The following is a 15,488-nucleotide window of genomic DNA, read 5'->3' on the forward strand; positions in this document are numbered from 1 at the left end:
CCTGCTGTACCCAAGTTTTTCCTACGGTGGCTATAGTCTTATTAGCACTGAACATGAAACATCCTTAGATATAATTCTGAGATGAAATGGGGCTTTTGGTGGCTCCCAGCCAACCTGGTTCACCTGGATGGGAGGCTGGCACCTACTACATGGGGCAGGCCAGGAGGCAGTCTATCACTAATGACAGGAAAGAAGCAGGTGGGCTGCAGCTATAGAAGGACACGCAGCCTTCATTGACCTGACCTATTTGGTTACAGGAAATAGTAAAATCTTTTTTTAAAAATATAATCTGGTCACAAATTCAATTTTAGGAAATAAAAGTGATTGTTAATGATAAGCTGAATAACGTGCTGGATCTAGCTACAACTGTCAAATTTTGGTGTCCCTCATAATGGTCAAGGAAGGAAGCCTGGCTGCTCTCATGTGTCCGTGCTAGCCCCCCCCAAAATACAATTCTTTTTCTGTCCCCAATGTCCACTTCCACTAAAGGGAATGGGAAGTAGGTATCTTCTATGGAATTACTTCTAGATTTCTCAAGAGAACTGTGCTTTCTCTGGGGTCCACATGGTGGTGGGGGGGGGGGGCGGAGATGGGGAATGAGTGAGGAACCATAAAACTTGAGCAGGTTCTAGGAGGCCTGTCCCTGAGCCACTCTATGGTTCCCTAGTCGGCCTCACAAGTTGGTCATCTGCCAGAGTGGTGGAAAAGGGTGAAGGGCTCCTTCTCACTCACTGCTGCCTCAGAGCTCCCTCTTTCCATACAGCTTTTCAACACCAGAAGAAGTGGGCATGATAAGGGGGAGGAAGTCCCTGGGCCCCCATGTCACTGGCCTTTAATGGCTTCCAGTGCTGAATCCATGATCCTGATCATTTGAGAGGAGGGAGACTCACTCCCTCCTTAGACTGCCTTCCCAACTGCTTCAAATAATACTGACTCTACCAAGAAACCTAAATCATTTACTACCACCGACACAGATTTATAGATAGACACATTGGAAGTGTTTTTCAGCAATAAAACCATCAGGTTTTAAAACCTCTGAAAAAAGGCTGCAAATCTCAGTTGAACCACGAAGCAAAAACACTTAGTGGATTCAGATTCATAGCACTGTTTTCTTTTTTAAAACAATTCAACAACGTGTGTGAACATTGGGTAAAATCATAGCTTAATGAGGGCAATCACTCCGGAGTCTTCAGTATGTGAAATACATCATTAACAACAACAATTAGGTCCCTGCTCCTAAGCCCTGGGCCATTTCCTCCTGTGAGTAGCTTAGCAACTCTGCCTTACAGGGCTGGAGCAAGCACAATATCACCTTTCTCCACCTCAGTTTGCTTGCAATATTCAAGCACTGATTTCACTGTCACAGATGGAAAAATAAGATTCATAGAACACAGGGTACCATACAGTCATCATTCTACAGTACCCTTTTGAAACATTTACTAAAATCCAAATCAAAACTCATGTCTGTAATAACAACATTCGCAATGTGCTTTGTGTAAAATTTTATATGAGTCAGTTTTATGACTCTTGCCCCTTTTATACCACATGCAATGATTTTCACCTGACAGTAATAGCCAATAAAGGGCCTGAGAGTACTGCTTAAGAATAATGCTCTGAGGGCTGGGGATGTATGCCTAGCATGGGCATAGGGGTTCAATTCCTAGTACCCACCCCTGCCAAAAAAAAAAAAAAGATAATGTTCTAAAATATAAATGCTAACTCCATTTCATGCTGCAGGAGTATAAGGTTCCAGAAAGGACAATGGCATCTTAGTTTCTAACACTGGTGCCCAGGCTGACTTGATAAGCTACTTTATTCTGAGAAGCAACACTTGGGAAGATGCAGCTTGCCCTGCTAACAGGTGCCTGCCCTGCTGGATATTCAGGGCACCTCTTCCTGGGTGCATGAATTTTAGCTCATTATGTTGTAAGCACATTTAACAGGAAGGATAGTTTCATGGTAGCTAAGAGAACAAAGCATGTGAGATGCAAAGGAAGGCTGTCAGCATCAGCCCCTTCTCTTACTGGTGACCATTTTACAGCGGGCTCCAGCTCAACCAAACCTCACCAAAAGCCAAGATATCTAACAGGCCCTTTAGTTTCACTATCCAGCCCAGTGCTTTCATTCTCCTCATTAGGCAATATGTCTAAATTATAGAGTATTGAGACTTTTCTATGGTTTTTTGGTCCTTCTTCCTAGCCCTAAGAGTCAGTATCAGCCAGATCTGCACTTTTTTATTGCTGTGGTGCTTGCCCTGTGGCCTGTTAGGAAAAGTACCCAAAAGGGAGGAGAGCTGCCAGGAGCAGACTTGTGCCCAACTCTGTGATGGGAGCCATCAAGGTGTCTACAGCCTTTACCAGGCAGGGCTCCAGGCAGCGGACACAGGTCTGATCCCATTCATTTCTGAAGAGCAACATGACAAGAAGGGCATCTCTGTTTGTATGTGGGCATTTGTATTGTTCTGTGCTACTATTCTGGAACTATGTGAGCTCATCCAGCAAGGGGGGTCTGAGCTCTGATCTGAGGTTGGCCAGCAGGAGGAAGCAAGAACACGGAAGAAAGAGGCCAGGGACCTGGAGTCCAAGGACAGAGTGGGGCAATAATGTGGTACCTGCTTAGTAGGTTTGGGAGCCCTGGCTAATCATCTATGTTTGGGATCTAGAACACACAGGAGCTAATTCTGAATAGCAGGAGGTTTTCACATGTTATTTTCAAATGAAGCAATTTGGATGACAGGTCACATTAACTTTCAATACATTCCCCAAAGGACATGTTAAAGGGTGTGAAAGTAAACCCAGGTGGTTGCCTGCACTGCTGAGTTGAAAATTTTTAAATGAAAAGTACATGTATTTTAAACAAAAACTTTTAAAGCCTCAGACCTTAAGATGACAACTAAAACTGCTTTTTTTTTCTTTTGAAAAATGCATATGAAATACAGATAATGGTTATAAAATGTAAACAGCAATGGTTAGATTCTGGAACACAGAGTCCACCACAGGAATTGCATCATGAGAGACTGAGTGCAATTAGTGACAGGAAGAGGGAAGGGCTGGGGGGAGAACTTGCAATGATGTGAGCAAGAGAACCGTGTCACTGGGATGCTAAAGAAAATCGACAGTGAGGATCTAAAAATGATGCAGCTTCTGAACCATGTTGTTACCACCTTAGAACCAAACAAATTTACATGGAAGGTCAAATTCAGTCCTTTAATTTTTGAATGAAGAATGAAAAAAAAATTAAGCAAAGCTTAATTCTCTTTCTCCCCACCCTCTTTTTTTTTTTTTGGTGCTAATAGAGAAATATTAATGTACTCTCATTTTCAGGTCTTAAAAGCCTTTGCATCATTTTTATTTTCAATAAAAGTGAATTATCTTTTACAAAACCATGGCGTCCTTGCAAAGTTGCATCACTGGGGCAGCTGAAAATATATTGCCCACGGTTAAAACAGACAAACATTTGGCTTGAAGAATCGTCTGGTGGTTCAGTGAAGAAGCCCCGAGTGCCCAATTAGTACCTCTGAAAAAAGTCCCCTCCCAGGATCAGATCTACCTTCAGCATCCATGAGAATGAGGAGGCTGCCTGCCAGATCCTTCCCTTTGCACCACCCATGCTGTCTGGTGACCAGGTTATCCCACAAAAGCAGCTCATTCCCCAGGCTAAGCCCAAGGGTCTGATACCAACTGGCAGACTCCCACCATCTTTACCACAGTCTCCCCATCCCTACCCGCCAGAGTCCCCCACCCCAGCTTTGTGGTCCTCTCTCAGTCCTCAGCCCTCCCTGGGCCACTCCCAAAGTCCCCTGCAGCTCTGTCCACCCGTGGGTCCTGGAGCAGCCCTGGGGACCCCCCAGCCTTGCCCCGGGGCCCTGGAGCAGGCTGAAGTGCAGCTACCTACCTTCTGGCCAAGGAAGAGGCTCTTAGTAGAGAGGACGGTGAAGCCGTCGGCCGGCGTGCCCTCTGTCGTGCTGTCAGCACTGGCTGCCTTGCTGACTTCTCCCTGCTTCTTCTTGCACAAACAAAGAGTCAGAATGAGAGCCAAAGGAGCAGGACCAACAAGTCTGAATTTTTCTTCAGGTTCTTTTTTTCCCCTCTCTTCCATGCTGGGTAAGTGCTCTGCCATTGAGCTACAATCCCAGCCTAAGTCTGGGCTTTTTTTAATGGGAATGCAGCTCAGAGGCCTTGCCCATAACATTTTGGAGAAGACAGGAAACTAAACCACAATCAACTCTCAGCATTTCCCACAGGAGGACTGCACACTTATTTTGAGGGCCCAGAGTTCCATTAAGAAGCAACTTAAAGGCAAAACTTCACTCTATTGTGATAGTTTAGAAAGAGAACCATTGTCAAAAATTAAGACCAAGTCAACATCTCCTCAAGTTTCTTTCCTTTCTAGATATCTGCACCATTCAAGTTTAAGAAGAAAATAAACTATTTTAGGTCTCTAGTCCTCAAAAGTCCTTAACAAGCATCCCAAGGACCACAGGCTTGAACCTTCCCACCCAAGAAGGTAGGACTCTTCTACTTTCCTTCATAAAGCCCAGCTGTAAAGAAGGATGCACACAGGGCTGTTGGTATCCTGCCCCCAGTGCCATGGGCCTTGGCAGGCTCTGGGCCTCTTCCCCAGCACCATTCAGAGTGAAGTATGTGTGCACGGGAGTTCTGGAGGGCCTTCCAAGGGGCGTATGCTGTCCATAATTTTAAATAAACCAATCTCCAGAGGATCATCTTCCTAAGGTGTTTTCTCTTACACATAATCTGCCCTATGAAGGTTCTACACCTGGGGCTGAGGTGACACACTGGGTTCCTTCATAACCACCCTCTTCCCACTTCCCAGAGTAACCACCAACAGAACACACTATTCTGGAGGTCAAGACACATGCTTTTTCATATTTCTGTTAAGAATGAACCTGTGATAGAAATGGATATTTGGTTCATTTGGGAATTTTAGCATTCATATATATTATAGCATAAGGATAGTGGGAATAATGGCAAGTTTTGTTTAGACACTTTCCCTTTAACCTTCCCCTAATCACTATCAAAAGGTACTTTACTCCCAAGGTATGGCCCAGTGGAAACAAAGGAAGAAAAGCAAGGCTAAGAAATAGGATGAGCCTGGGCAATAACCTAAGGGAGGCACTGTGGCCTAGCCATTTGCATGTTTAGGATTCAAATTCATTAATGTGCATATTAAGTTTCACTTACATTGAAAAATAACACCTAATTTTGCTGGTGCCTTTAACAATAAGGACTACTTTGGCAATTAGGTTATTGACTTATATTCCATAAATTAAATGAACTCAATTTGAAGTTCCAAGGCTTTGATATAAAGAAGAAAAAATATTTTATCCAGAAATATGGGAACTAGCTGGTAACAAACCCTTTCAAAGTCAGGTGTTTTTAATTCCACATTTTCAACAAAACAGAAGAAATACCTAATCGAGTTAACAGCTGAGAGACCATGGAAAAACAGACTGATGCAGCTTATTTAATAGTATTGTGCCAAAGTCAGCTGCTTTGTCAAGACCACGTGTACCACGGGAGTGTAAGATATTTACAATAGGGAAACTGCTGTTAACAGTGAGGGACATGCAAGGACTCTGTACTATCTTTATAGCCCTTTTGTAAATCTAAAGCTATTCTAATATAAAATGTTTATTAAAACCAATGGATAAGAGATTACTATGTGGCTGTTGGCATATATCAGAAACAGCAACATCACTTGGTCCTCTGTACTATCACAAAACTCTGTTCCCATTGACTTATCTTAGTGAACAAGATTTTCCATGCACTTACATCTATAAATATACAAAAATAGGATGTCCATACTTTGTCTCATTCTAACAAAAGGTAACATTCATCTTTGGATACTTAAACTAAACTGGGGAGAAAAATCTATATCCACCCATCCCATAATGCTTTTCTAATAAAATTTTATTTTTTCCCTAATAGTTATTAACATTAGTAATGCACTGTTGGTTTGATCAAATGTGCATTATTAATAAAGGCATCAGCTATCTAATCTTGTAGAATTCGTACCATTTAGTGCTTTTATAAAAGGCCAAAATATTTTTCAAAATAAATTGAAAAATCATTTTGTTGCAGAAATCAACAGAATATTATAAGTACAAAGCATGTTAAATTAAAATGAAATTTTGAGGGTTAAGTGAAAGGGAAATAAGTTTAAAAAGAAATAATGTAAAATTTCTAACTATTATAAAAGAGCTTCTTTGCATACTTTTAAAACAGATGGTGTTTCAAATCAGAATATCTAGATTCCACTGTGTGTGTGTGTGTGTGTGTGTGTGTACACACATGCATATATACACATTTTTTTTTATTTTTAAATTTTTTTTAAGTACTGGGATTGAACCCAGTGGTAAGCTACATGCCCAGCAAGCCTCCTCCTTTTTCTGAGACAGTGTCTCACTAAATTGCTGAGGCTGACCTCAACTTGTGATCCCCCTGCCTCAGCCTCCCATGTTGCTAGAATTACAAGCTTGTGCTATCCTGCCCAGCTCCACTGGATATTTAAAAAAGAGATGAAACAATTTTTAAACATTAATATTTTTAAAAAACCAAAAATCATATCCTTTACAGCTACTTAAATTCGTTATGAAAAGTAAAGCTGTCAAATTATAAATTTGTATGATACAAAGATATTTCAAATTCTTGGGCTGGGGCTGGGGCTCAGTGGCAGAGTGCTTGCCTAGCATGTGTGAGGCACTGGGTTCGATCCTTAGCACCACATAAAAATAAACAAATAAGATAAAGGCATTCTGTCCATCTACAACTACAAAAATAAAATTTTAGAAAAAGATATTTCAAATTCTTTTAGAAGGTAGGTAAGGCTTGAAAACCACTGCTCTCTTCTACCCAGAACAACACTATGCATTCAGAAGGTGCTCAGTAAATATACAGGAATAGAACAAAGATGTTCCCACTGGAGGATAAACAGATAGTATAAGGATTAGTGCTTCTACCCAAGGCTACAGGGATCTTTTTTTTTTGTTGTTTTTTTGGTACCAGGGATTGAACTCAGGGACATTTAACCACAGAGCCACATCCCCAGCCTTTTTTTTTTTTTTTTTTTTTTTTAAGACAAGGTCTTGTTAAGTTGCTAAGGCTAGCCTCGAACTTGCAATCCTCTGCCTTAGCCTGGGATCACAGGGGTACGCTATCATACCCCACAGGATATGGGAATTTTAAGAGGTGAGAAAGCCATAATAGATAGGAATTTAGGCCATGGAAGTTGGAGCTGGCTCAGTGGAAACTGAGGCATTTAAGCTTCCCCTACCTGGATACAAGCCAGGTTCTAAGGGTAATGCCATGATCCTGGTGGTTTTCAGCAATTATTAAAATTGTTGCCCCCACTTGCCCTGTTGTGGAAGGCTTTCTAGTCCCCATTACCAGAACAGGGTCTTCTGCTAAGGAAGTGGCCCACGGGCATGGGTCAAACTCAAGTTCTACGTTTGAATCCAGACTCTGGTAGTTGTATGACCTTGTGAAATTGTCCACCTTCCCTAAGTCTGAGATTCTTCATCAGATATGTTAATACTATCATGCTAATACCACATTATTTTGATCACTATAGTTTTTAATAAATCCTGAATTCAGGTATTATTAAATCTCCAACTTTGTTTTCCTTTTATAAGTTGATTTGGTTATTCTAGGTCTTTTGTATTCCCATATAAATTTTAGAATCAACTTCTTAATTTCTCAAAAAAAAAATCATGCTTGGATTTTCAATGGTATTGTGTTGAATCCATAGATAATTTGGGGGAGAACTGACATCTTAAGAGTACTGAGTCTTCTAATTCAAGGACACTGAATCTGAGAGATTCTTACTAAGAGACTCAGAAACATTTTCTCAATTCTGAGTTAACCCCTGTTTTCCTATTATAGTTTGTACTTTTAGATGATTGTTTCTGAATTATTTTAGGTATCTTTAATAATTATTTTATATGCCTCTTTATTAATCTAATCTTAGAGTAGTAACTATATATTTAGTGCTGTTTATAAAAGCGTGTTTAACATCATTCCATCATGTTTGTTTTAAATTCTTCTAATTTCACGAAATTGTTACACTAATTAGTGTACTGTGTGTGTGTGTGTGTGTGTATAAGGAAGAACGTATGAGTGTATTTGAGTATTTGGTTATCTGTAAAAATTCTTTTCAATTGTGCTCAAAATTATAGCTTACCTATTCATAGAATAATCAGGTTGGAGAACTGCTGATTAAACAAGTGGCCAAGATAGCAAGCAGTAAAGTGGTACAGAGAACAAACAAACCATTCCTTCTGCAGCCTGTCTGCTTGGCAGAGAAATCCTGTCTTTTCCCTTCAAGGTTCCCTCCCACTTCATGGGATGCCGGGTGCACAGGAGCCCTCTACTCTGAGGCACCTGAATAATCCAATACTTTACTTTCAGGTCTCAGCTCAAGTGTTACTTTAGAAGATTAGCCTCCCCCAACCACTTATGTAATATAACACTGCCTATGCCATCGTGTCCCTCTGTCACAGCACTTACTCTCTCCTACCTTCTATACTGCACCTGCTCCCCTCACTGAGCACTGGGGAGGGCAAGAACATTGTGTTCACTGCTGCCCTTCCTCTATTGAGGTAGTAACTAGCATGCATAGATGCAAAATATACTAATCAAACGAGAATTCTTTCTCCTTTGAGCAACTTGATATCAAATGTCAAAGAATAAGAAAGCTTTTAAAATTCTTAATGGAGTTAAAATGCTCTGCAGTGCATAACAGCCATCAAGGTTAAAAAAAAATACTCACACGTTGTGTTAACAAGTTCACTTTGAGAGCTTCATCTCATAGATATACTTGCACGTGAACACAGAGCCCCACCTCTGGTGATGGTCACTGTGGCACTATCAGAATGAATACTAAAAACCATCTCAAAGTCCATTCTTGGAGGACTGGTTACATGGGTTTCACATATTATGGAAGTAACTACGGGTATCCTATGAAACGCTCTATGTGCAGAGATGTGGAGGAACTGCCAAGGTAAGGGTGGCAGCAGCCACCAGTGTGCTAGACACAGCTGTTGGTATTTTATGTGAATTCTCTTTTTTAATTCATTTTTTTGTACTAGACATTGAATTCAGTACCACTTAGCCATATCCCTATCCCTTTTTATGTTTTATTTTGAGACAAGAGTCTCACTAAGTTGCTTAGGGCCTTGCTAATTTGCTAAGGCTAGCCTTGAACTTGTGATCCTACTGCTTTAGCCTCCCAAGTCACTGGGATTTACAGGCATGTGCCGCCATGCCTGGTTGTGAATTCTCTCTTAATCCATCATGTCCCATATATGGGACACCTATAAAAACTTAAATTGAGCATTACCATTTGTGGTAAATTTATGATAAATTTGTTTTTAGAATTCTATTCTTTAAAGAAAATTAACAGGTGAAATATTCATTTCTATTATCAATGACTTTATTACTATTATTATCAATAATAAATTCTATAATAAGCTTCAGCTGATGATGTCCAACCTATTTTAATACATATTTGAAATATTCACAGAATTAAAAACTTGGGACTTAATGGGTTAAGCCTCACAATCACCCTGTGTTATAGCTCTAGATGAGGAAATTGAATGATAGGGAAGTTTAGTAACTTGCCAAGATCACTCAGCAGAACTCAAATATAAAGCCAGGTGGCTGACTCCATCGTGTCAATTCTTAACCATTAAGAACAGGTAGGATGTGAAGGGATTTGCAAATCTATATTCTTTCACATGCATATATTTATTTATCCTTCCTGAACGAATAAATAAAAGCTCACTTCAGAGACTATGATGGCAGTGCAATTTTTTTTACTGCAAACTCATGTACTATCCAAACACGCATATATATTACCTATGCAAAAACACACTGGGTAATATGCATAGAGCCACTGAACTGTAAGGACAGAATAGAGCCTATCATTTTATAGGGTAGATGTAACTGAGGCATAAAGAGGGGAACAGACTTGCCTGAGGCCACCCAAGGAGGGGGACCCTGGGGCACAGCCAGGGTTTTGGACTCACAGTTCCCATGGAGTTTGTTCCCTTCTGTGTTCCACTATAGCTACTCAGCTGCCACAATTGAAGATTTTCAAAACCTTCAAATTACATAGAATTGGGGGGAAAATTATGATTTGGAATTTGAGTGTTGACACTTGAAAAATACCGACTCCTTTCACTACAAGTGCTTTAGCATGTTACTAAGGCTTTCTCTGTGTTTCTCTGGAAAGGTTATTTTCAGAATGATCCACTTAAACCTGGAAATGCAGGGTTCTCTGCTGTTTCTGGGAGCTGATACCACAATTTACATTAAACAAATGTTTTGAAAATTAGCTGTTCACGGTTCCAATTTCAGCTCCCCCCAGGGTTTAATGTTAGCCAAATACTGGTACAGTAAGCAGACAATGTGTTTTATTGTGTGGAAGAAAAACAGACCACCATCACAGACTTCCTGCTTTTGTAATCAAGGGAAAAGTTGAGTGTTTGAGTGATTATTGGCATATGGTTATTAGAAACGCTGACTCCAAATATAGCTACTAGAAGCTAAGGACACACACATACACACACACACACACACACACACTCACACACACACACACACCCTTATATTTCAAATCCAAAAAGAAAGAAAGAATTCCTGATAAATTGGAAAGTTCAGAAAGTCACGGGACCAAATCTACTAGAAGGCTAGAGTCACAAGGGAACAAGGTTCAGCCCTAGTTTGCTGGCAGATGCTGGTGTCCCATAGACATGCTCAACTCTCACAGCAGCATGTTACATTCAAAGAAGAGCACTGGCTCAAGACACAGCTACAGTAAGGACCAGGCCCAAGACATGGCTTTTCCCGTTCTACTCTAAGACCCAGTGCCAGGGCCCTGTGCTGTGGGCATCCAGGCACCTGGGTCCTGCTTTCAAGAGATGATAGATTTGACACCTCTATGTCTTTCTGAACATTTAAGAAGGGTTGCACAGCACTGTGTCCCACCTTCCCTGCCCTGCCACCCTCTCAACTACAAATGTTGTAAGGGGGAAAGGAACAGTTCGATCTGCTAATTTTATAGTTAGCAGGAATGAAATAGAACATTCTGTGAAGTCCCTGCCTGGCCGCCCCAGCCTCCTCCAGGACTTGTGAACCAGGTGGAATGCATGGGCTGTTTTCAATATTAAGTTTCTCTCTGCAAGAACAGGGAGAGACTCTGGGCCTGGCGTGAATGGTGATTTGCCAAGAGGTAGATTTCATTTTCAGGAGTGTTTTTTGCACCTGGAGGGCATACAAGGAATACAGCCTATTCCACCTCAAATAATGGAAGCCTCAAAATAGTGTAAACAGATAGGAGAAGATTAGAGGTGTTCCCCTTTGGGATGAAAGCTGGGCTCCAAGAAGAGGACAAGCTGTAGACTAGGAGCTGGCAGGCTTACCAGATGACCACTGAAGCCTATCTTTGGAAGGTATCCTCACTATTCCACCCTGGGGAGAGGGTCTGGGCTTGTGGAGGAACAACTGCCCAATGCCATATCTTTGGATACCACAAGGCCCTTCCAGGACTTCTTACTGGGGTCTGACAAGATAGAGGGGCCACCTTCTGCCAGAGGTAACTTCCTTCTGGTCCATCTGAAGGCCAGAAGGAAAATTCCTCAGAGGCACCTCAAGGGAGGTCAGCTCCGAGTTGTATCATCCCTTGTTTGTTGGCCCCAGAGGTTGTGACAACATTTAAGAATGCACGTTCTAGCTGACATTCAGACAGGAGAGCAGAGCACTGACCCCATGATGTGAGGGTCCTGTTTAGGATGTAGGGTCCTTGCCCATCCAAAATGGCACTGGTCACACTAGTGACAGGGTTTCCCTCAACACAAAAAGATGAGTACCTCACACCCAAGTTAGGTCAGGCAGAAAGTGTCTGGCTAATCTTTTTTCCTCCTTGACAGAAGCACCCATCCTGAAAGGAAAACTTCTGGACCACCCCTGCCAGAGCATGCCCAAAGACAGACATATAGCTATGGCAAAAGAATGAAAGTCTTGCAAATGAGCATCAGGGCACAAGGGCAGTCTGGTCTCAGAGCAGGACTGACAGCAGGCCATCTCCTAGCACAGGGAAGCCCCTTTCCATGTGCATGTGCATTTCACTAGGCATAGAGCACTTCCAGCCTAGGGTTGTCACTGCCCCCCCCCCCCGACTCCTCCCTGAAATCCCATCCCATCCGGCTTACCCACAGGGCAACTGTGTCCAGGCTCTAGGAGACCCTCCTGACTGGCTACCTGAGCTGGCTAGGCCTGTCTAAACAGCTCCTACATGTTCCTCCCTTAGTAGCCCCTGAGGGGTTGACCTCCTTAGGGCCCCATTTACCTGTGCATCATCCTACTCCATCCTACATGACCTGTCAGATCACATACCTTGGATTTCCGGGCCCCTTTCTTGCCTCCTGCCTTCTTAGACACAGGCTTCTTCTGGGATGGAGACTTGGCCTTTTTGGCTGGGGGTGGGGTGATGATGGCTTCCAACTTTCCTTTGGATCCTCGCTTCTTTGCTAGCAACTCAGGGTGGATGTTCGGTAACACCCCTCCACTGGCTATGGTGACTCCTTTTAGCAGCTTGCAGGAAAACCAAAGTAGCAGATGGTGAGCCAGACCGCCACGATTCTGACCTTCAAGAAGTCAGCCCTGCCCATGTGTCCTCTTGCTTTTGGCTGGTACAGCTCTTGCCTCCATGGCCCCTAGGAGGATGCTGACAGAACTCAGGCCTACTATACAGGGATCAAGTCCTCAGAGTCTCTTAATCAAATGGACTTCAGATCATATTCTTTCTCCAGGGAGAGCCAAACACCTTATTTTACCCACACTTCCAGTACGGCCTTGAGGAAAAACTACCAGAGGCAGTAGGCAAGTTGCTCACAGTCTAAAATGCCATCCGCAGCTTTGCTAGTCAGCCAACCACTACAGCCTCTCTGATGGACTGCTCTCTCCTGGGCTATATGCTTAGTGTCTGGGGTGGAAGAGGGAGCCTCATACCTGATTTAGCTCTTCGTCGTTGGCCACAGCCAGCAGGATGTGCCGGGGTGTGACCCGTCCCTTCTTGTTGTCTCTTGCTGCATTGCCAGCCAGTTCCAAGATCTCCGCTGAGGAGCAGAAAAAAGTATGTGATCATATTAGAGCATCAGAGGTCTGTGTGTGTCCTAATCCCCACCCACAGCATGGAAACAGGGGCAAATAGTTGCCCTGAGGTGAGAAACCTAATCAATAAATGGGCTAAGGAGCTGAACAGATACTTCTCAGAAGATATACATTTGATCCACAAATGTATAAAAAAAATGTTCACCATTTCTAGTAATTAGAGAATTGCAAATCGAAATTGTTGTAAGATTTCACCTCACACCAGTAAGAATGGCAGTTATTAAGAATACAGACAATAATAAATGTTGGCGAGGGTGCGGGGGGAAAGGCACACTCACAAATTGCTGGTTGGACTGCAAATTGGTACAACCACTCTAGAAAGCAGTATGGAGATTCCTTAGAAAACCTGAAATGGAACCACCACTTGACCCAGCTATTCCACTCCTTGGTCTGTACCCAAAGGACTTAAAATTAGCATACTATAGTAATGTAGCCACATCCATGTGTTTATAGCAGCTCAATTCACAATAGCTAAACTGTGAAAACAACATAGATGCCCTTCAATAGATGAATGGATAAAGAAACTATGTGTATATATACACAATGGAATATGATTCCGCATTAAAAGAGAATAAAATTATGGCATTTGCAGGTAAATGGATGGAGTTGGAGAATATCATGCTAAGCAAAGTGAGCCAATCCCCAAAAAACCAAAGGCCAAATATTCCAGAATGTATCTTACAGTGCCTACTTCTGTGATTCTGCCCCTGCTAAGGCCTTGTCTCTGATGTCCTGCCAGAGTACTCTCTGGGCCCACCTCAAGCCTGACCTGTTGCCTGTAGGTAAGAATTTCTAATGTTCTAGTTGTGTTGTAAACACTGGATCTCTCCAGCAAAGTCAGTACTTGGAATCATTATGATATAATTAGGGACAAAATGCTAGGTGCACAAAAATCATGTGTTTGAAATTTACAGTATTACATGGTATATACATTTTTAAGAGGTACTAACGGTAGCTGAACCCCACATGAAACACTGCTACTTGTGTGTAAAGCCGAAAAGCTACCTGGCTACTCATGAACACTTTCCTACAGGCCGGGGGGAAAAAACAGTCACACTTGGAACAGCACATTTCCCTGATAAATCCAGGAATTCATTTGTTTAAAAAATACCACACTGAGACACACAGCCTTGTGCTTAAAGAGAGGGACACAGAGGTACCAAGGCCCCTGTGTTTTCAATGTTCCCAGGTCAACAGGGAGATCACTTGCAGAGCTGCATATACCGTGCTACAGAAGTACCACAGGGTCCCTTCCCTGGGCTTCAGTCATGTTGCAAGAGTCATGAGTGCCAGGCAGGGAAGCTGGCCAGTACTTAAATACTATAATTGGTGGGGTGGGGAGCCACCTTTACCTGTCAGTCTCACAGGGCTGTTCCCCTACAGCCTTAGTATAGTTGAGTTTGCCAGTTTAAATGAAGCTTTCTGACAATCGATCATGGTAATGGGTCCTGATGCCCAGCAGACAGGTCCATCTCCATTAAGGGCAAAAAGCCCAAAAGGAAGCCAAAGCTGATGTCTGAACACCATAAGAGCACAGCCTCCAGGAGTAAGAGAGCAGGAAGGACAGCCAGCCACAGTGATCCCTGTGCTGGAATCCAATGCAGCAAGGCCTTGGAGGGGCATCTGACACCATGGAGCTGTAACCACTTTGTTGGCTTCCTGGTATCTACAGCATCCTCCCCTCCACCAGCATACCTCCACTTTTTGAGGCCACAGGGAAACACAAGGCCATCAGATTCCAGAGCCAGAATATGCACGAGTTTAATTTGCTGACCATCATGTGTAAAAAAAAGTCTTACCTGCCCCTCATTAAAAAGAGAGAAAGAGTGAATATGTCCACCAAAGTGACCTGTTTTACTAAGACCAACTCTGTGGCAAGAAAATCATTTGAAAGCAGCTTCTCAAGAAAGTGGAAGTAGACTTTTCCACTTCCTGCCCAGCATGTTAGCGGAAGACCCTCTACAAGATGGGACTCAAGTGGTCGTTGGTGGTTGGGGAGGGGAGGGATGTGGTCTTTTCATTTTCTGCAGAGCTGCCCTCACTCTCTTGTGCAAGGAAAATGATGGATCAAAAGACCTAAATGGTGTGGGGCTGGGGAAGAGCCTGAGTATGTGTGGGATCCCTGGACTTGGGTGGGGTAGGCAGTGTGTGAAACAAAGAAAGCAAGCAATGGAGTGACCCAGAAGGAACCCCAGGACCAAGGAGTCACAGATGAACTCCCCAGGAGCCAGAGGACATACTCCCCAGCCTCCACAGGCCTTTTATCCTAGGGTCTTACTTTGTGGCTACAAGTTCAAT

General features: G+C 42.8%; 1 protein-coding gene across 4 annotated transcripts in view; it reads right to left on the minus strand.

Annotated features, from left to right (window-relative positions):
- The window catches only part of Macroh2a1 (macroH2A.1 histone), a 63,654-nt gene that overhangs the window by 19,960 nt on the left and 28,206 nt on the right, over positions 1-15,488 (minus strand). For 2 of the 4 annotated variants that reach the window (XM_027941002.2, XM_027941000.3), the window contains exons 3-5: positions 13,029-13,135; positions 12,414-12,611; positions 3,895-4,005 (exon numbers count right to left, since the gene is read on the minus strand). In XM_027941002.2, the coding sequence (XP_027796803.1) occupies positions 3,895-4,005; positions 12,414-12,611; positions 13,029-13,135 (416 nt within the window). The remainder of the gene's footprint in view (positions 1-3,894; positions 4,006-12,413; positions 12,612-13,028; positions 13,136-15,488) is intronic. The other 2 variants (XM_027941003.2, XM_027941001.2) reach the window with 1 other exon arrangement.

This window comes from Marmota flaviventris, chromosome 5 (genome assembly GCF_047511675.1).
Source record: "Marmota flaviventris isolate mMarFla1 chromosome 5, mMarFla1.hap1, whole genome shotgun sequence".
Lineage (NCBI taxonomy): Eukaryota > Metazoa > Chordata > Mammalia > Rodentia > Sciuridae > Marmota > Marmota flaviventris.